At 53.7% G+C, this 21,260-nt stretch overlaps 4 protein-coding genes across 4 annotated transcripts; 2 read left to right on the top strand and 2 right to left on the bottom strand.

Annotated features, from left to right (window-relative positions):
- Positions 1–856: 856 nt before the first annotated feature.
- On the bottom strand, positions 857–2,597 carry BDP55DRAFT_373757 (uncharacterized protein). Its single transcript, XM_060567117.1, has 2 exons — positions 1,615–2,597; positions 857–1,476 (listed from the first exon to the last, which is right to left on the bottom strand). Exons 1-2 carry the CDS (start codon positions 2,170–2,172, stop codon positions 1,033–1,035), a joined length of 1,002 nt encoding a protein of 333 aa, XP_060423632.1. The 5' UTR covers positions 2,173–2,597; the 3' UTR covers positions 857–1,032.
- Positions 2,598–4,354: 1,757 nt separating this feature from the next.
- BDP55DRAFT_564272 (uncharacterized protein) lies at positions 4,355–6,290 on the bottom strand (the record flags this gene model as incomplete). The annotated part of the gene is made up of 2 exons (XM_060570317.1): positions 4,355–5,934; positions 6,089–6,290. Coding segments are annotated over 2 exons (1,782 nt in total), but the record flags the coding sequence as incomplete, so codon positions are not given.
- A 4,584-nt stretch (positions 6,291–10,874) lies between these two features.
- Positions 10,875–11,228, top strand: BDP55DRAFT_637521 (uncharacterized protein; the record flags this gene model as incomplete). Its single annotated transcript, XM_060572993.1, has 1 exon — positions 10,875–11,228. One exon carries the CDS (start codon positions 10,875–10,877, stop codon positions 11,226–11,228), a length of 354 nt encoding a protein of 117 aa, XP_060423630.1.
- A 3,707-nt stretch (positions 11,229–14,935) lies between these two features.
- BDP55DRAFT_733823 (uncharacterized protein) lies at positions 14,936–17,277 on the top strand (the record flags this gene model as incomplete). The annotated part of the gene is made up of 2 exons (XM_060580141.1): positions 14,936–14,960; positions 15,599–17,277. The coding sequence occupies 2 exons, from the start codon at positions 14,936–14,938 to the stop codon at positions 17,275–17,277; spliced, it is 1,704 nt and encodes a 567-aa protein (XP_060423629.1).
- Positions 17,278–21,260: the final 3,983 nt, after the last annotated feature.

The following is a 21,260-nucleotide window of genomic DNA, read 5'->3' as shown; positions in this document are numbered from 1 at the left end:
CCAAAGATTGGGGAGAAAGAAGTGTGATAATGGTCGAGAGTAGAAATTCTTCGCTACAGGATTGTCAATGGAAGCTTTGAAGGGTAAATAGCCATCTCTCCATGTTACTTTGGCTGTTACTCTCGGAGGAGCCGCAATTGCTTTTCGATGGACTGATATTGGTTAGCTCACCATGGCCCGGAACGTTGTGATTTCAATGTCAGCTGTAGTCGTGTGTGCAAAGATTCCAAAGGCACAGGAGATCCAGCCGTCGGGGGGAGGGGGACTCGGTGAAGTTCTGGTTGAGAGGAGAAGAGAGAGAGAGAGACAGAGAGCATCAAGTGGAAAAGATGAAACTTGGGGACAACGGCTCCGTCATCTAGAAAAAGGAATGTTATTAAAGATAATGAATCTTTAAAGTTGGAGGGGGTATTGTTAAAATCGAAAAAAAAAAAAAAAAAAAAGTCTTTGCAATCCTCGTGTTGTCCGTGAGAGTCCAGTCCAGTCCAGTCCAGTCAGCTTTCTCTTCTTCCCTCCCCGTAACGAGAGTTGGCTTCACGGTGAAAGTCGATCGCGCATTCCCAGAGCAGATAGATGGCGGCAACACTGACGGTGTTTGCCCCCTGGTCGGCTCGTTCCAATCCTTAGAAGAAAGCACAGGTTTTGTATCCGTATGTCGCTTCTCGTGGCATCATTATTGACATGGAATTACCGCAGAAAATTGCTGTCGGCCGTTTTTCGCAAACAACCTTCGCCTTTACGCCCCCTTTGTTCCAACGCCTAGTTTCCAGTCCCAAGTCCCAGTCGTATATATGTGTGGTGTATCTGTCTTCTTCTTTTTGTTTTTTTTGGCATGTTTCCATCTCGCCCCGTTGTGCCACAGAGAAACACGAGCGTCCGCGGTCTCTTCCGTGATCATGCTGCGTACATCAGCGTACTGTTGTTCCGGCGGCCTGTACCTGTAGGCAATCATGCCAGGCCCGTCTCCGTCAACTTTGGGCGGAGGGGAATCTTTCTCTTTTTCTGATTCTATTCTCTGGCAGTCACCATCTTTCAGGCACCAAGCACCCAAAGCTCCACACCCAGCACGCCAAACTTTTCTCCCTCGTCGCTCAGAGGCTCGTTGCCAAAGGTGTGGCTGCGCCCGCTGTGTCCGCGGTCGAGGCTATCGTCGAGCCAGAGGCCGTAGTGCCCGTCACCGGCGCCGACGCTGAGGAAGCCCGTCTCGCAGTTGATGTAGTAGTCGTTGATGCCCGAGTAGGGAAACGCCTTGAAGCGGATAGACTCGCTCGGCGCCGGGGATGGCGCGTTGTTGCGGTCGCCAAAGGTCGAGCGTGTCGGGCTGGCGACCGTAGTGATGCGTGTCAGGTTCGTCGTGTTGGCGGAGGGCGGTGGCGGGAGCGGGGTGAGGGTTGAGGCGCGCCAGAGGAAGCATTCGCCGTTGCCAAAGTATTTGGACGCGGGGTGTGGGTATTCGGAGAGGTATGCGCCGAAAGTCTGGTCATGGAGGAGAGGAGGGGTTAGCTTATTGCAAACATCGAGACCTTTTTTTGGCCACGGTGACAAAGTCACTGGAGTTTTTGTGATATGGACTCGCAAAGACAGGTGCAGTTCAGAGGAGAGGGTTTCACTTACGCCGCCTAGATCGTCCCTCACGACTAGAACAAACCCAATTCGGGGCCGCCCCTGGAACTCGGCAGCCTTTTGGTATAGTGTTGCCAGGCTGGCGCCGTCCTGCTCCAAGCTGTATATCAACCTCCAGTCCTCCTTGATCCTCAGTCTCTCTGGAAGCATGATGCGAATCTCCTCGGCCACGCCGTGACTCAGCAGCCGGGCACTCTGCGAGGTGCTCTCCTTGTAGCCATGCAGGACAATGGGGTCGAGAGGCGGCGGACGGAATGGGCTCGCGGTTCGAATGGGTTGTTGACTGGGAAAGAAGACGCCGTTGATGCCATCCTGGAAGCCCCCACTACCGCCGGCGGGCTCGGTATGCGCGTGGGAGAGGTGTGAAGGCTCGTGCGGGTGTCCGTTGTGGCCGTACGACTCTGGGATGTCGGAGGAGAAGCGGCGTATTAGACCGGACCACATTGTTGTGATGACAGAGTTCGATAACGACGGTGCGGTGGAGGAGGAGTGGGTTGGCGTGTGTGCGCCGGAGGAGGATGGTGTTTCTGGAGGACTCTGGTAAGCCATCTCTTCTGTCTTGACGTCCGGGTCAAGCCAGCATATGATGTCGAGGGCCGGCAGTGGGTGGTCGGACGTGGTGGGGTGGCTAGGTCCGGTTTTCAAGGGTGGGCGTGGAGAAGATAGCGTGGCATATATGGGAACAGGTCGACTACGGTGGTCGGACAGGGGCTTATCATCGAGTAGATGGGCGCTATGTGAGAGTAGTTGAGGCGGCGGGGGTGCGAGTCTCTCTGTGTCTCTCTTTCTCTTTCTTCCTCTCCAGGCTAAGGGTATGTGCTGAACGAGAACGACAGTGGTTTTACAAGGGGCGGTAGTGGGTGAGCAAAAAAGAAAGAAAAAAGCAAGATGGGCTGGCTGGCTGGCTTGGGCTGTTTGACTTGGTGTCGTGTTGATTAGGCAAGGCGAGTGGAAGTGGCCGGTAGGAGGTTGAGTAGGGTAATCCGAGAGTAAGCTGGGTCGTTGGACAACGGGGCTGGTCGCCGGTGCAACTTTTAGCTTTCGGCCAACGGCGGTGAGTTCGGATCGGTCCCGCCGCAGAAGAGACTGGGTTGGTCCGGCGGATACACACCGAGTTCTGGAGATATGTGGAAGTATTTGTAGATAGGTAAGGTTGCTAGGATGGGGAAGAGTAGACGGGGAGAAGTTCCAGTTCGTTCATGTGGCGGGGTCGTTTATTGGGAATTGGCGACGGGAGGAGTGAGTTTCTGTTCAAGTCGCGATAAGTAGGCCAGTTGTTGCTAGTTCGAGATTGGATTTCTCTGTGCAAAGACGGGCAGTAGATAACTGTTCTTTCCCTTCTTCCTTTACCTTTGGATACCTTACCTTGAGCTGTACGGATACCTAGGCCCGCTACCCAATCACCCAAGGCAGGTAGACAGCAGTGGATTGACACTTTGACGTAACGCCCAAGCTACCTCGGTGTGGTGTGTACGGGCACGGTGCATTGGCTTGCCCCCGGCTTGACGTCGTTGGGGAGCTGTCGACGCTGAGTGGACGCCGCTAAATGAGGGGTAATTAGGTAGGTGTTTGGCCTGTAATACTCCGTACATACCTAAGGTATGCATCGGTACGGAGCACGTAACTAATCCTACCCAAGGCTCGGCGAGGTTGCTTCACGTTGTTGTTCCTTGACTTTGGCTGCTCTCTTTCCATGTGTCAGCACCACATGTCTAACTGTATAGCTACCTACCTTACGTAATATCTGGCAGATATTCAGACGGTAAGGTAGGTAGGTACGTAACTATGACAGATGTCTCTCGGGACGGGAAGTGCAAGTGGTGTGATTCGACAAGGGTTCGCGACTAACGGTGCAGCTGGCCGCCGCCACTTCCTGCCAGCTGTTCATCACGGGACCCCAATCTTTCCTTATCAGTCGTAATCAGACTAAGCAGTAGGTATCTGTACTCTGTATCATCATGGCCCCATTTGCGTCCCAGATTCATGCTTCTTTTTCCTGCCGGCCACCCCCGGCCGGGCGCCCGGACGGCCGGTCTCGTCTCCGGTTACGTACAAGTCGCAGCCATTCATGTCATCTTACCCTAGCATTACTTGATGAAATGGGCACACGCGGGCACTGCTGATGCCTCACAATCACCAACAGGAATTAATAGTGTCACAGTAGTCATGTTACGAATATCACTTTGAACGCACTCATTTCATGGGCTAAGTTTTCACTTTGTAGGATTCATCTAACAAAACCATTACAGTGGAACAGGCTTTGGTGCTGTTCCCTCCCGCCGTCGCAAGCCCGCGCTTATAAGAAGCTGGTTCGGGAGGCGGGAAAAGAATTTGGAGTGTCTCATGGTCAAGAAGGCTTGACTTTTGCTTCGTGAGAAGGAAGAGAAACAAGAACGAAAAAAAAGAGCTCAGTAAATAGGAACACGGGCGTCGTGGTCCCGTCTCCTCAAAACACCAAATACACCATAACCGGTCCCCGAATAGTATAAAAAGGGTCCCTTCATTTTTGGTTGGTATCCGTCATCATACCCTCTCATCTCAATCTCTCAAATCCATATCAACCGCCGTGGTTGTTCTTCAAATACCCCTCCCATATCGCGTGAAAATCGTTCCCTTCTTCTGGTGATTGACCCCATCCCTGTCAACCCTCTCAACCCTCTTCGTCTCCAACGTTTATACAAGTAGTGAAAGATGCTTTGGTAATACATGATGATGGAATCCTCCTCCCCCTTCACAACGCCTTGCCGACGCTGTTCTGGCTTCCTCCGCTGGGCCTCCTCACGACATTCTTCTTTTGCTCTCCGGATCTGTACCCCGCAACCGGGCTCTCGGCGCCCTCGGTGCGATAACCAGGTCCGCTCGAGGGCCCGACGTCTGGTCCTGGATCACTCCAGCCGTCCATGCTCACACCACTGCTGTATTTCGAGCTGAAGCTATCCGCACGCGTGTGAGCATTGCCCGGTACACGAGGTGCGCCGCCGCCCTGGCTGTAGTTGCTGCTGGCCTGCGTCAGCCGGCCACCGCTACTGCTACCGAGACTGCTGCTCAGGAGTTCGGGTCTTTCCAGATCAAACGGATCAGATCGGAACTTGTTACGCCTTGTCGCAAAGCTCTCGACGCTTTGCATCGAGTCTCGGTACATGGAGTCCAGGCGCGGAGAGTAGGTTGAGCCGCTAGGGGGCCTGGTTGTACCGCCGCCAACGGATGTTCCTCTTGACCGGCGAACGTCAGCGACGTATGTCGACGACGGTTTTCTTGCGGCGGCGGGTGCTGATATGGCATTGGCATCAGAGAAGGGGTTGTTGCCGTTGCCGTTGCCCGGGTTGGCCACGGCGAGCGGTGCTGGCTTTGCCGAGTTGTGAGGCAGCGCGTTGATATCAGAAAAGGGGTCGGCGGAAGCGTTGTCAAAGTTGAGTCCCAGGCCGCCGAGGAAGTGATCGGCGGAGCCGGCGCTGCCTTGGTTCCGGCTCACTCGCCTCCTCTGAGCTTCCCGTTCAACCTCCCTGTCGTCCATGCCCAAGAGCGTCAAGAAGTCGGGCTGTCCGGGCGCGGCCGCTTTCCTATCGCTCATGTTGCGAGCTGAGGCGAACGGGTCCTTTTCGACATTCCTGTCGCCGCGGAGTCGCCAGTTGAATTTCATATCAGCCGTCAACCGTTCCCACCAGTCCTTGACTCGATCCTTTGTCGTCACGACGTCTCGTGGTCCACCATGGTTTGATAGAGACGAGCTGTTTCGGCTGTGCTGGGAGATATTCATAAACTGAGTGCGGTCGTTTGTCGAGCTGCTATCCCGGTTACGTGAGACCAATCCGCCAAACTGGCCGCGGAACCTTTGAAAGTTGTAGCCAAGCGCGGCCTTGAGCTTCGCTGAGCGTGGTGTTGGTCCCAAAGATCCTCTGTCAATGACATACGAAGACTTTTCCCTGAAGCTGGGATCCGTGGACAACGGGGTGAGAAGCGTGCTCCGACGCTTCTTCAGCAACCTCTTCCGCCAGAACCAAAGCAGGAATCCAAACAAGCCAATCACCGCCACAGCACCAACAACACTCGACGCAATCACGACAGGAGTAGCCACGCCTCCAGATCTGCTGCTCGAAGCAGGAACTTGGCTGGTCGTGGGAGCATCGTTCCCTGTCCCTGCCTCGCCTGCGGCAGTGCCTGGATTCAGGGGCGGCGAAGGCGAGATAGCGCCAGCGCCTGCTCCCGCGCTGCTCGTGGGTGAGGGTGATGGGCTGGCTTCGCTGAAAAACGCGGGGGGCGCTTGAGAAGGAGTTGGTGTTGGGACTGCGTTGGCATCAGTCTGGCTGGTTACTGGAACGGGTGGCAACACGACTGGGGCAGGTATTGAGGAAGAAGAAGATGAGGCGGGGGGGAAGATCTGGGCGGGAGTAGGAGGAGAACTCTGCACAGGAATGTTGGGAATATTTTGAAAAGTGGGAATCGTCGCCGGCGGTTCAGCGTCAACGATTGGAGGCTGAGAAGAAGAAGACGTTGATACTGCTGGAACCGGCGGCGGCGGAGGTGGAGGAGGGCTCGATACGACTGGAGCAGGCGGCGCTTGTGTCTGCTGTAGAGGCAGTGGTATTGAAGAGGGAGTATTCACTACTGGAGGAGGGGGAGGGGGAGGAGGAGGAGGAGGAGGAGGTAATGAGGAGCTCGTCGTACTCGCTGAACTAGTTGTCAAAACAGCTGGTGGTGGCGGCGGCGGCGGTGGTGTTGTTTGCGGTGGTGGAGGAGGCGGAGGCGGAGGGGCAGGAGCAAGAGTAGCTACTGCTGGAGGCGGCGGCGGTGATGAGCTCACTTGCGGAGGTGGTGTCGATCTTGTCGTCGAGTGTGTTGTCGATGTCGAGTGAGACGTACTCGTCGAGGCACGTTGCTGGTTGTTGGACTTTGACTTATTCCCATTCCTCGGCCTCGCCGTACACCTCTTGCCATTGAAAGTCGTGATGAAAGCCCCATCCGGGAGGTTCGCGTTCCGATTTGGACTCGACATTGCTGCAATATGTTGCGATTCCAGTCGCAAAAAACTGAAGAGTTTCGAGAATCGAACAAGGGCCCCGAGACGGGTTGAAGAAAATAGACTGATACTAGGAGAAGCCTAGCCGGCCATCTAGGTCGATTCGCAAAAGCTCATTAGGAACCGGTTCCTTCTGAAGCATAAACGGCGAGAGAGCCGTGAGAAAGTAGGTTATTCGATGGACGAATACGTGTAAGCCAGTAAACGCTGCGCGCAGACAGTCTGAAAGGATGAGACTGTCGTCGAAGATGAAAGTCGTCGAAGTCGTCGTTCTCGGTATCGAGGCGAAGCGAAGAAACAAGACGCTGAGAATAGAAAAGATGCAATCACCAAGCTAGTTGGGAGACGAAGAAGGTGAAAAGTCGAAAAGGTGTGAGAAGGGTGTTACGGAAAGAATCGAAGGTGGTGGTGGTAAGGAAGAAGACGAGGAGGGTGATCGGGGTAAAGGGAGTGTAAGAGACTAAAGGAGGGTATGGCAGGGTAAGGTATGGTCGGGCAAGGTTATGGTTAGGTATGGTAGGGAAGACTAAGAGAGACCAGCCAGGGCCTGGTCGGGTGTGGTTTGGTATGGACCGGTTTGGACTGGTACGGCAGGGTCTGAGTCTTGACTGAGGCTCGCGGGATGTCTCTCCGATCGTGCGGGACAGGGACCACACACACCTCTTGCTGGACCTCTCACAAACAGAGACGGGCACCAGTTTGCAACATGCAAGCAGGCACTTGCGTGTTACACGATATAGCATGGACCACAGGCGTGTGTACTGTGGTATCGAGGACTGATGTGTGTTATCCCATCAGCCGGGGGAGGTGAGCACCGTTGAGGGAGTAGGGTTATCCGTGGGCCGTACAGACTTTCCGTACAGAGAGTATCCGTACCTTACGGTAGGAAGAGGATGAGGAGTACCTATTCGTACGGAGAGGAGAAGAAGGAGGAGGAGGAGGAGGAGAAGGGCGGTAGGCGCCGAGCGACAGCGTTACTTCGGGTACGTCTCCTTACTCTAATCGAGGACGACCGAAGTGACAGACCCTAGACCATGAATGGGCCAGAGGCAGAACTAGACCAGAACAGACTCCAGACCAGGCCATACCAAAGTTACCAAACCCAAGTAAGGTACTAAACCCATCACAGGGCGCCGAGGACGGGCATGCAAGTCTGTAGCCGCTGCAGCTGCAAATGCAAGGCATGCCGCAAGTCGCAAGAGCAGGAACTTGAGAGATGGCTTTGCGTCCTTGGTATCCTTACACTAGTACGATTCTAGACGCAGTCTCCCTCAAGCCAGTTGTTTGACTCGACTTGACGGTTAACCCGACTCGTGGAACGGACTCTCTTCTCATGACAGCAGGAGGGCAGAGAGCCTCACGAGAAGCGGCAGTACCAGCAGCAGCAAAGCACGGGCATTGATGGTGTCTGTCGCAGCATGGAAGGATTGATCAATGTTTGATGGATCTCTCCTCTCACACACATCTCTTTCTCGGGCGCATCGCGGGATTGATCCAACGGGCATTGGTGGCCGTGTCTGAGAAGGTTCCTTTGGGAAGAGAGTGACAGGATGTAGTTGCTGCAGCGCTGGGACCCGGGTATTGATGGACGAATCATGACGAGAGTAGGAGCATAGGCGCATCAAGATGGGAACCGATGCTGCAGGGATGGGGTCTGACCTTGAGAGACTTGAACGTTCCCCAACAACGGCTGTGAAGCGTGAACATTGTGTGTATGGGAGTGGAATGGGAGAGAGAGAGGAATGGGATTGGGCGAGGGAGGAAGAGGAAGAGATGTAGTGTCCAGTCCAAAAACGGCGACCCCCCTGTCTGTAACACACCTGAAGCACGAGAACCCGCCTCCAAGCAGCCCCAGGCACGTTCCAGACCAGGGGTCCCCAGCCTCACTAGTAACCACTACCGGCTGACAAGTTTGCTGTCCATTGATCGGTCACTTCAGTAGTGTCTACGAATACCTAGAGAATCATCTCTTTTGCTGTGTATCCGTCAACTCTCCATTCTTCATTGGGCTGGTTGGGTTCACCGTTGACCGTTCCGTCTGCGGTCTGCCTATGATAGTCTAACCCTAAACACGTTGGTTGGCGGCCCCTCCACACCTTGTTTTCCTTGGTTCACTTGGAATCTCATGCCAGACATGCCAGACATGCCAGAACCATCGTCGACTTGCGCTACAACTGACAAGCTTATCGGTAGTTCTCAGCTTGATTGCTGGTGACTGGTAATAGAGGTAGTCACTGCCTACCTTACCTTACCTAAAGGTAGTGTGAAGGTCAAGTGTCGTGGATAAGTGTCGTGGATACGTAGCTACGTACCTACCGTTACCCCTGCATAAGTCTCGTCTGTGGCGCCGAATCGGCCAACTGCGGCCTGCCTTGGAAACACCGCAACTGCTGCAAGACACCGTGGTGTGGGGCCTTCCCGTCGCAGCGCATCCAACTGGGAAAGGGAACACTTCACCTGAGGGTACGTGCCCGCCTTGAGCCAGAATCTTCCCAGTGGCATTTTCCATGCTTTGTCGAATTCCATCAGCTGCGTACCTTACCTTACCGTGTACCACCTCACGAATGACTACGATAGTACGAATGCCAGAGCTCTTCTCGCCATTGTTCGGGTGTGACCCGACCCTCCCTTTTTGTTTATGGACCGTTGCATGTCGAAGAAAAGTCGGAACGACACCTCTCCGTCTCCAGCAACCACCGATTCTTCAATATCCATGCCCCGTGTGTGTCTGGCGTCATGCAGCAGAAGCGGCAGAGCATCACCGCCATAGACGCAATATATGCGCAATAAACCCGAGATACTTGGGCTATATCTGACGTACCTGCGTATCCAAAGCACCACTTAAGTAATAGTCCTCTCCCATCCATGGCATCCCACATACGTAAACGAATATACGTGTAGATGAATCATGGCTGGCCGTGCTGGATAAGGGCGACGACCAAGTCAGGCCAGATTAGGTGCGTGCGTCCTCAACCCCTCCATTGAATTAATCTATCTCGAGTTTATTTCTCCTGTCTGCGGATACTACCAAGAAGTCATCGCGAAACTTCTCAACCCCGGCACGCCGCACAACGCTTCGGAACATTCTTGGCTTTGCCCCCTCGCCCACTGCGCCGTTGGCCCCTCATTCCTCATTCTCCGAAAGTTCCCACCTCGTCAGCATCAAAAGTAGTCTGTAAATAGATTCTAGCCTCCGGAGTGCGCCCTCTCGGCCATGATCTCTCAAACAAATATGCGGCCCGCTCTCACCGCTGGGCTGGCCCAGGGCAATGCCCCCCCCCCCCTTCTCGCCTGTTGTGCGCATCCGGAGAAGGCCTGCCGCGGCTGCCACCGCCGTGGCATTCGCAACTCCTCCTCACTGGTTCCCAGACTCACAGGTTGCAACTCGCTCCCTTTTCGGCTGTGTGAGACACCATCCAACGCTCCTGTGCCCACCAGCCTGCAGGAAACAAGAAACACCATGCACGACGCATCGCCTCATTGAGTCGCTTTAAGAGAAGTGGAGTCGTAATCGTCGTCGTCGTCGTCGTCTACGGAGTAGGTGCGCTTCGACCGAACTGCGGACATATCACCACACATCTACAATCCCCATCCTCACCTCGTGGTTGGCCGTAACTTGCAAAGACCCTTCAACCAAAACTCCAAATATCGTCCCTCCTTCGGCCAAACCCCGACTTAATCGCTTCACCTCATTTTCTGAGCATGAATGTCACAAGCAGACAGAGGTCGGAAGGAACCCTTTGCTCGGTCTTTTTGTACACTTGGACTATCAGAGCACGACTGTCACTGAATCCCCTCGGGACCCTTTTGCCCTCATCCATCTTCACTCCTCAAGATCATGCTCGCCAAGACCGCACCATTGCTGGGTCTTGACTAACTTGTGAAGGTCTCTGGTCACAGGTGAATTAAGACTAGTATGTCTATCTGTTGCAGGCAAGTCCCCTGGTCCTCATGACCTCGTGGCATAACCACCCAAAGTGGACGCTTGAGAGGGCAGTCCCGCAGGCTCTTCCCAGACTGGTCCACGAAAGCGAAGACCACCCTGCAAACCGTTTCCAAGAGACTCTTTTCACTCTTTTCATGGTCTTGGCCCGTCTTACCCGCAATTACACCCTGCCACGGCTGCCCACTGAGGAGGGGCACGCCGCACGGGGGTGGTCACTAGCGACCGAGACGTCAAACACCCCAGGGGCTAGTCGGTCGATCATTTGACACGGGTATCCCCTGGGAAAACATGGCAAAGCGTCTTACTGTCTACGGATATTTGGGCGCCGTTTTGTCCCCCAACTTCCCAAGCAGCAGCCGGAAAACGGGTCAAGTTGTTCCCTCTACGAATACCTACTGCGGTGTACAAGGTGTTGTCGAGTTGGCGCGTCTCGGATATCGACATGAAGAATGCGGCGCACAACCTTTCCAAACGTGCTCACCAGCACAGCACAGCCCGAATGCCTCACGTCCAGTTCGCGCACACCGAGTATATAGTGCCGGTTTGCCACTTGATGTCGCAAAGATCGGATTCTTGGTTATTGCGCCCTTTCTGGGGAGGAAGTTGCGTTTGACAGTTTATCCCAAGATGATGAATCCGTAAAGTTGGTCGATCATGTTCGGGTTGTCAATCCTCCTGACATGGTCAATGCAAACTTACAGAGTATTGAAGAGGGGATCTTCACTTCCGATGATGCATATCACCCAAATAGGACAGGGTATAGGGCTTAATAGAGTGACACAAGCTTAACGAAAGATCAAGACTCCAAGAGAAAGGGAAGTCGACCCCGGCCGGCTCAAACACAGACCGAGCTCCTCTCCTCCGTGCTCCCCCTACCCTACCCCCATATGACGAGACTATAGCCACTATATGGGGCTCTTTTTGCAGTGTACGGAGTAATAAGTGTTTGTTGTGTTTTGCCTCCTGTGCTAGATCCCCGGATTATCAAACGATGATGAACAACCATAAAACCAATAAGAGTGAAACTCGACGACGACAAACATTTTTTCGCAAGAGCAACTAACTGTCCACAAGCGAGCAAAAGGCCTCCTCGCAATCACCCCCCGTCAAGTGTTCACATTGATGATTAATGGTTCTATCTGTTCGAAAGTCGGGACCAACATCTTTCAGGGCCCGGCCATCAAGAGACTCAGACGACGTGTTGGGCGCCTGGACGAAGAACACGTCGTCGACTTCTCAAGAAAGCTGCTTACTTCGCGGTGTCTTGAAAGCGATTGGTTTCCCCCCCCCCCCTTTCTTCTGCCGGTGGACGGATGGTGTGACTAGTTCGACATCTGTTCGACACTACTGTCGTAGAGACCAAAAAAAGGTCAGATGGTTTTTTGTGTTGACGGGCTGGCCGAGTACAACCAGTCAGAGGGGCAAGTCAACTAAAACTCTACGGGAAAAGACAGGACGAACGAACAAGTGACAAGAAGAAGAAAAGTCAATCGAGCCCCTCGAGAGAAGGGTTCATCAGTTTTGGACTTTTGGAGGAGGGGAGAAAAAAAGGGCTGTGCAAAAACTGCAAAAGATGAGAATTGGGTCTTTGCACTGAGGTGGATGGTTTTCCTGCTACTTCCCACACCCCTCTTCTCGGCTACAGACTGCAGTAGGCCGAAACGAAGTACGCGTACGTACGCATGTTCCCTACTTTTGACATTGACAGTGCCCTTCGTGTTCGTGTGTGTTGCAGGACTCTTACTCTACTTCACTACTTAGGTTTCCCAAGGATTGCTGCTCGGGACTTATTAGGTAGTGCAAGTAAAAAAGCTCGAGAGTAAGCTTAATGCCAACGTTCAACCCGATGAGCCCTTTAGACATAACAAAGGGGACCCGGGGAGCGGAATAGAGGAGCAATAGCATACACGGTAAGGTAGTAAATTGATGTTCCCCCCATCTATCCATATGCCCCCCCCTCCCCTCCCATGGGTTTGCCCAGGTCATAGGTCCAGTGCGTGTCCCTGGGTGCGCGGGAAATTTCTTGAAACCAAAGGTACGAGAGAAGGTGCAGTTACCTTGTCTTTCCTTACTGCGTAGAATCAGAAAGGCGGGGGAAGGGGAGAGAGAGGGGGAGAAGATTGATGCTAGGTGCAAGTCTTGTCTCCTGGGTTGCTGCCTTGCTGCGTGTCTCACTGCGGCACTCCGCTCTGCACGCTAGAGCAAGCCCCGAAACACGGGAGCCCGCACCGGACGGTCGGGACAGGTAACCACAGCTTCGGGGGATTTTTTTTTTTGGCAGCCTGTGATTACTGAGATGTTCCGACTGAGGATGTTAATATGATATAGTACGGCGATCGTGACCTCCGGGTCATTGTTGGAAGAATTTCCCCCACAAATGGCTACGAGGCAACATCGGTACAGGATGGGGATAGTTCAGGCCTATGTCGTTTTTGTGCTCGTATTGCATGCTGGATGAACGAGGGCTACACCTATGTATTCCTAAAATGTATCTACGTGACAGGGCAGAATTCATATATACTACCATACGCACATACGATATACCCTCACGCCGAGACAAAAACATATTGATAGGGCGACTAGCGTGTAGCGGAATGCATGACGTCGGGATCTGTCTTGTCCATGTTCACATAATGGCACCAAGCCGGGTCCACCATGCGGCGGAGCGGCCGGGCTCCAGGTCCCGGAGCGTTGGATATCGTCCCGTTGGTCGGGGGTCGGGGGCCCACCCGACACTAGGTAGGTCTCTGTTGTCCCGCTTGTGTTTCTCCGATCCGCTAGTTGACTCAGCAGCTTCCCGTCCTTTCCACTGGCAGCCCTCCCCGGCCTCCCCGACATTGTCGACGAGCTCCTCGCGGAAACATTAACCGGAATGCCGCAGGAAAGGAATCGGGACCAACCGGACAAGACGGAGAAAATAACCGTGGCCGTAGCCTTGGGCTTGGGAGTGCTCACCGTTGCTAGAGACCGGCCTCACTCACCCACCTCCCGCTCCCGTCCGCCTTGAAGGTCTCATCGAGCTAGATAGAACCCCTCAGTTGTACGGAGTACCCCTCGCGCCACTGTTCCTCTTAAACGCCCTCGCACGACATCAAATCACAGCTCTCAGCTGGATTTGTTCTCAGGGATCAAAGGTGAGCCAAACGGTAAAACCAACAGACAAATGCGCAATTGACCTATGAGATATGGCGCAGACCCCAGGAGAGAGGACGTTGGTGCCCGCAGAGCTGCAGAAACACTGCATTGGTGCACTTATATCCGTACGTTGTGGGGTCCATGTTCCGGTCGTGGTTCCAACAAGCAAAAGCAGGAGGCCGGTCATACGCACCCACCAACCAGTCTCTACGCCGTACATAGATCCGCATGGGATGTGGGAAACTCGCTCCAACAACGGACAACAATCGCACATTATGCCTTTTTTTTTTTTGCAATGATTTGCCAAGATCTCGCTTCCAACGGCTTCCGCTCAGTTGTTGGATAAAACTCCTCTTCTTGCCCACCACACTTTGCCTTTAGCAGCAAGCCGTGGTACGGAACGTCCGCACCCCCAAGTAGGTGCACATGCACACTGAGCCCATCGTCCGGGGTCTTTTGCTTGAGGTGCTCCATTGACTTAAGACCGACCAGGCAGGTAACGGGGGCCTGCGTAAATGTTCTCCTCCGTACCAATTGCAGCGCTACGGAACCCATTTCTGCTGCTGCTTTCTCTGTGTTGGGTGTTGCCTCTCCTGTCTCCTTTCTCACCTCGTATGTGTGTGCGGGTGTATGTGTCCCTCTCCCCTTTCCCCTCACCATCCGGCCTCCTACTCTCTAGTTTCTACACCATCACGCGTCCCACTATCTGCTTCTTCCTCCCAGCTACTTGGGTCGGAATTTGTATATGTTTTCTCTTTACTCGTATGCAGCACATGTCATCTTTTGACTTTGCAGAGTGGAGAGCGCTGCTGATGAATCATTTCAGTGTTACACAATTAAACAAAAAACTACCAAGACCTTGCTTGCCAACAAGACGGGAATTTCCATCTGGGCAACTGAATACATCTCTCTGCAGTTTGCATCGGTATCTCCAACGAAAGCAAACCAGGCTTCGCTCGACCCCGCTCGAACGTCGCGTATACCCGTACCTTACCTTATTACCTACTCAAAAAGACCCCACCGCTTTTACCTAGTGCTATCGCCGGCCGGACCACCTCACACACTTCCCCGTCCTGGTTTCCTCTACCTACCCTCCCGTCGCCTCATCTCACATCCCACGTCTACCTGCTGGGAAATTCATAGCCAAAAAAAAGGAGTCGTGCCATCTCATACAAAACTTATCGGAAACTTTTAGCTTTGACTTTTGCGCCAATATGTTTGGCACGTATCCCGCCTTGGGTGAGTTTACTATTTTCATTCAGTGCAGCCAGTGCCGGTCATTACCTTACTTCATCTATTCCGAATAAGACGAAATTGACAATGCTTTGTGACCTTTTTTGGCGTCTTTTCAGAGTCAAACGTCTATTGTAACGATGGCGCCCCCGCGCCCTATTCATTGCTGAGCGCAAGTGGTCATCCGTTTCTCTGTTCCCCCCATTCTCCTTCGTCGTTTCCTTTGCATCGTCTTGCCTCTGCTTTCCTCTTTCTCATCTTCCCAAATTACCATATCCTACTGTATCATCCATCAATGCCTCCCACGGCTTTACCTGCTCCAACCATAAAACACAGAAGCCGTCAATGCCGTTACCTGTCGTGATCCTGCAACGGGAGCCCATCCCTTCCGCGCTTGATCTACCTCCATTCTTTGGCGCCGCTTCCTTGGCGGTCCGTCCGCGGGCTCGCCTGGTCTCTCGGCCGGCGTCCGCTTTCCGTCACCCGAATTTCATCTCACCCGGCAATTTCACATCTCTCAGTGCCCAGCCAATCGTACCAACGGGTGCCTCTTACACGTTCTCTGAATTGCCAGAGCTGTCGTGGCACTCGGATACTTCAAAGTTGTTCATAAAACATGTCATCCTAACAAGAGCTTTTGCTAGCAAATCTGCCAACCGCAGTCAAGATCGACCCGAAGGATATCCCACCTCCAACGCCGGTCACGCTGCCGCAGAGTCGACCTCAGTTGAATGCTGCTTCGACGTCGGCCGGCCAGAAAAAGCCACTGACTTCGGTCCTGCAGGACATCTATCGCCCGGGAGACATCAACAACGCCATATTCGACGCTTTGGGGGTGCACCTCATCCCGGATGCTCCCACCGCGGATCTCATTCCTGATTCCGCCTACCTGCCCGACTTTGAAGGCTGGGGCAAGTTCTCCCCAGAGGAGGCACGTGAGAAGAATGCGGAAACCCGCGTGGTGCTGAACAACGGCGCCCAGTCGCCCGGCTGCCAGACTTTCCTCGATCGTCAGCGTGAACTATCTCACTCAAACGAGGATGCCTTCCGGACCGTGAGGCGCATTCCCGCTCCCAAGGGGCAGCAGCAGGCTCGCCTCGGCAACTCGTACGAGTTCTTTAGGTGTCTCGAGGCCTTCACAACCTATTGGGATGACCCCACGAACCCGTACGTGCATACCGAGGAGGCCGAAGGGGCCAAGGATGTCGTCGTCGACGACGGTGACAAGGCGGAGCGGGACAACCCGAAAACCCCGCAACGACCTCGCATCTTCCGCACCTCGGCCGGCTCATCGATGCCGGGCGAGTACCGCCAGAGCCTGTTGACGGCCTTCCTCAAGCTCGTGGCATACGATTTCGGCTGCAACGTCTCGGCTCCCAGGACGGAACCCCGTCTCCACATCGTCAGCGGGCCATCGTCATCGCCTTCGTCGCAAGCGCAACTCTGCAAGCGCCAGCAAGCCGCAGTAGCCGCCGCAACCCCGAGGACGTCCTACTTCGCCTCCGGATGCACCTTCATCTTCCGCACCCCTCGCACGCGCGAAGCAGCCCGTCAGGGCATCGTAGAGGGGCCCCTAGCCGCCGTTTCCGCGCGCGCGAGCATCTCCTTTGATAAAGAAAACGAAGAAGTCATTGACCTGGCCCGCGAACTCGTCGCCGCCCTCCTCACGGCGCAGCACCGCGCGCGCGAGGGCAAGACGGAGAAGAAATTCGGCGATGGCGCATGGTGGACGACGAAACCGCGCTGGGGCGGCGGGTCGGGCGGGCCCATTGGTCGCGAGGTCGAGCGGGATGCCATTCAGGGGGACAAGGACGATGCTGCTTCCGCCTCCGCTGCCGGCACTGGGGCTGCGGCCTCTGGAGAAAGGGGCCAGCCCGCGGCCAAGAAACCGCGCAAGAACATGTCCATCTACGATAACTACCGCATGGTCCGCCCTCCTTCGGCCAGCTGGGACCGCAAGACGCGGTACGAGGCCATTGGGAAGGTCAAGGGCGTCGGCTACGACGACGTCTATGTCATCAGCTCTCTGTTCCACCACATTAGCGTCCTGCGCGTGCGTGTGCCGAAACGGCTTCTCGAGGTGCTTGAGGGCGGCGCCGAGCAGGCCCAGGCCCAGGCCCAGGCCTTGGCTGGCGATGATGTCCACAGGAGCTGGGGACAGGTTGAGGCGCGCCGGAGCCCGTGGTATGATTTCTTTGTGCTCGAGGAGCGGCTTGAGGCTATGAAGCTTGTTTGGTCGCTTATGGGGTGGTTGATGAGAAAGCCTGAGCAGGAGGTGACGGCAGAGAAGACGGAGGAAGATGTTAAGATGGTTGATGCTTGAAATGGGACACACTGGAGAAGAGGAAGAAGAAGGAGAGGGAGGGAGGGAGTATGTCGGATTGAAGTTGGAGAGTGAATGATGATGATGGGAAGAGAAGACGAGTGACCTATTTACTTTTCTTGGGCATGGCGAAGCTTGATAGACGGCTGACAGTGTCAAAAGACCAAGTTTTGATTGCAAATTCTATATCCCCCCTTTTTTCAATGTCACATCTCGATGTTATCGTTTTCATATAATTACTGTAGACATGATGTTTGCTACGTAACTAAGTCAATAAAAAGCCACGATGTCTACAACCTGATCTGACAGAAGTTAGGATCCCATGTCGCTAGCGTTATACTCATTTGACAGTCGAACTGAACATTGTTGCTGGCCTTTGCAATATATAGCATACATCCAGCATAACCGTAAGAGGGTGTCAATAATTTTGGAAACCAGGCTTTCACCATCTTTGAATGGCTAGACTTTTTCTCAAACTCTCTTCTTATCATTTATCTTCCGCTGAAACCAGTTTCTACTTCATTCACGACGACTTTTGCTTTAAGGGGGAGGGGGAGAGATGGGATGGAATATCTGCCAGTCATCCACAGAGCTAAACTATTGGCTTGGCTTTCGTCGAGTGGTAGATAAAGTTCATGCGGGATTGAAGCCAACTCAAATTTTTCCTGTTGGTTGTCCAATGCCCCAGATTGTCGGTGTAGCAAGTAGCCTTTCTGGGCAAATGCATATTCCAAAGTTCAAGGTGATGCTACCAAGAAAAGTGCCCCATGATGCCCAACCTAGACGGGCCGCCAGACCGTGAGAACACGACCCATGCCTTCAAAGGTACCGAGCTAAAACAATGAACGATTTAGATATCGGATCTATTTCTTGACGCACTTGCTGAAGACGACCTACTAGTCCGTGGGAGAGTCATCTGGCTTTCTTGAGTATTCTCAGTTCATCAAAGCCGAGTCCCAGCGAGTTGTGTTCAACAACATGGAGTATAGCATAGGCAAACCCGCAGCAAAACATGTACCGCCAATGCTTATTACCTTGTGCACTGATCCATCCACCTTATGATCCTCAGTACAACATCAAAGGTAAAAAGCTGCACAAACACATCACGACAAGATGCTACACGTGTTCTATGCATGGGAGATCACCCGAGAAGCAAACCAATGTCAAAAGCCAAAGGATGCAATTGTCAACAGGGCGATCCCTTACATATTGCCTCGATTCCTGACCAATCAACGCTCCCCTCTGACACAAAAAGAGTTTAAATGCAGTGGAATAAAGACATACCAAACCAAACAATGAGGTATCAAACATTCCTTGAAGACATACTACTACTGCAAGTGGTCCACCCCACTCGGTTACGAGAAATGTTTACGGAACGTCTGTCTCGCGAGCTTCCACTGCGAACTGAGGCGTTTGTCCGCCGCAGCGCCACTGGAAGCCGTTCAATATGTGCATATTTGGGCATCGTATCCCATCGATTGACTGAGCCTCAAATTATTCGTAGCTTTAGCTCCCTGCGCCCGACTGGTTTTGGTTTGGTGGTTGACTAAAGTAAGAAAAAAGCTGGTGGGCTGGTTTTGACGGAAGTAGCATTCGGATACGAAAGCTGAAAAGCCTCGAGATCGTTAAAGATCATGGTTATAGACATCACCGCGTCTATATCGGGCATGGGGGTCCGTTGAGCTGGGCTGGAGACACTGCTGGTATGACGATGGATCATGAATGAAACCCCTCCAGCAGTAAGGAGCAGAGCAGAGAAACCACTAAACTGAGTGATAAGGACCCGCTAGATCTTTCTCCTTTGAGACCTGATTCCGGAGGAAATTCGAGAAAAGTTCGCATCTAAAAGGAAACAAAAAGTCCCATCGCCCTAAATCGAGGCCGAAATGTAGGAAAACGTGAGCCTGAGACCTGAGACCTGTGATATGCTGGTGCATCAACCTTAAAGTCGGCTAACCATACTCTTGGGCGGCAGAAGCCTGCCGTGTCTAGCGGTGACGGAAGATGCCACAAAGTCCGCGATGCGTGCGGTGCATCAAGGTCTTAGTTTGACATCCATTGGCTCCGATGGTAAGGATGGATGTCCCGGGACGCCGGCGCCATGCAGCCATGCACCAGAGGCTTGGGACAAGATGCCCACGAGGCTTGGTGAAATGCTATGCGCCAGCCGAACGTTGAACTTTTAGCCCATAGCCACGTCTCTCGTAAGTCGATAACTTGCCGTCCAATCGATTTCAGCCACGTTCCCGGGGATGTTGAGTAGCTTTGGTCTGCTCAGAGACATGGCCGCATGCTTTCTCTCCACGTTGCCGGACCACCTCATTTTGGATTTGGATGGACAGGTCTTGCTGGCCGCCAGAGGTCGAAATTACCTTTTCGAGTCGTTCGAGGGCTTGAAATCGAGACCCCTTGGCGGAATGGAGGCTGCATATACCGTCTGCATGCTTCTTGTGCGGTGAGGTGTCAAAGGCATGCACCTACGGACACAGCACATACTGTGAGATATGATCCATCCAGATGAAGTTGTCTAAGACCAGTCAGTTGGGGTCTCGTACAGATGCCGGTGCGACGGAGTTGCTTCTGGACCCCAAAGTGCTGGGTACCAGGGGTAAGAGGGAAAAATGTGAAGGGCGATGATTCGTCAGAAATCGACGCGGCCCCTGTCCGTCAGGAGCGCCACAGTGATCGGCAATCCCGTAAGCTTACCACATTGAGATCGGGGAATAAACGAGTGCGTACTCGAGCTCCTGTCAACCACAGACGTCGCGTTCTGAAATCTCAGTGGCGCTGTTTTGCTGGGACCGCGCACCGAAACGGTTCGAACGAGGGACGGGAATCCCCTCGTACGACATGAACAGCGCGTCCGTCACTATCGACAGCGCGCTTTCACTAGAGCCCAAGCTAGAAGACTGCTGTTACTCAAGCAGCAATGAGACGGAGAGTTGAGGTTGCGTGCAGTCGGCCAGGTATGACCGCACCAGGCTCGGTTCAGTCAGTGGCTTTGATGCGGGCAAGACAGCTTTAAATTCGGTGCATCATCCGGGACGATGTTGGAGACGGGATGGATGCTCTGGAACGACAAGGGTGTCGATATTGATCTGCGAAACGTTTGGAGAGCCCAATTGGCGATGAATCCCGGCTCATGTTGTCTATGGCTTCTGGTTGGACCATCTGCCACAACCGTCAAATTGGTAATGAGCCCGAGGCCAGCCAGAAGACTGCCGTTAGAAATGGAGCCATGTAGCATCCGATTGTGTAGTGACACTAGTTGACGGAATTAAGGCCGGGCTGCCACAACGTTACTAACGTCGGAAGCCGACAGCGAGGAGCGACAACATGACATATTGACCGAGCGGCTCAACAGCTGGGGTTCGAAGCGAAGCGAATGGCTTTACCGCGCGGAGGCAGCCGACTCTAATGCAGTCCGAGCTGTCGTACTATCGTGAGGCGCTTTCAGCAATGGGCAAACGACTCAATGTTTGGCTCGACTGACGCGATATGGCGTCTAAGTGTGCCGTTGTAGGTGAGTAGCGCGGCATAGCCCTGCTGGATCGGCGTAGGGCGGTCAACTTTGGCGTCAAGTCTCAGCTTGACCGGGGCAGAGAGTTCAGCGGGACTCTCTTGGTCGGGTGGAGACAACAGCAGCGCCAGGGCCATGGACCAAGATCGAAGTAGTGTATTCGTAGTCTAGAGCGATTGCTTGGGATGGGCGGGAGTGACGCAGATGGTGGAGGTGAAGCTGGATGACGGTGTTGGACTTGGACAGCCCTTGGTGCCCTTATGCGCTAGGGTCAACCGTGTAAGGGAGGGCGAGGCGGTGGGTGGTTAGTCTGTAGTTCGTTGCCATATTGAACATGCTTTGCTTTGGCGCGGTTCCGTTTTGGTGACCATTGCCGAGACGTCTCGGGGAATGAAGTTAGGTTCCGTTCTCTAGGTCACATATCGAGTTGAGGATGGCTGCGGCTGAAGACAGTGCAAGGGTC

Source organism: Colletotrichum godetiae (assembly GCF_030913485.1).
Source record: "Colletotrichum godetiae strain CBS 193.32 chromosome Unknown BDP55scaffold_68, whole genome shotgun sequence".
NCBI classification, from domain to species: Eukaryota; Fungi; Ascomycota; class Sordariomycetes; order Glomerellales; family Glomerellaceae; genus Colletotrichum; species Colletotrichum godetiae.
The sequence above is the reverse complement of the archived record's forward strand: the minus strand, read 5'-3'. Positions and strand labels throughout refer to the sequence as shown.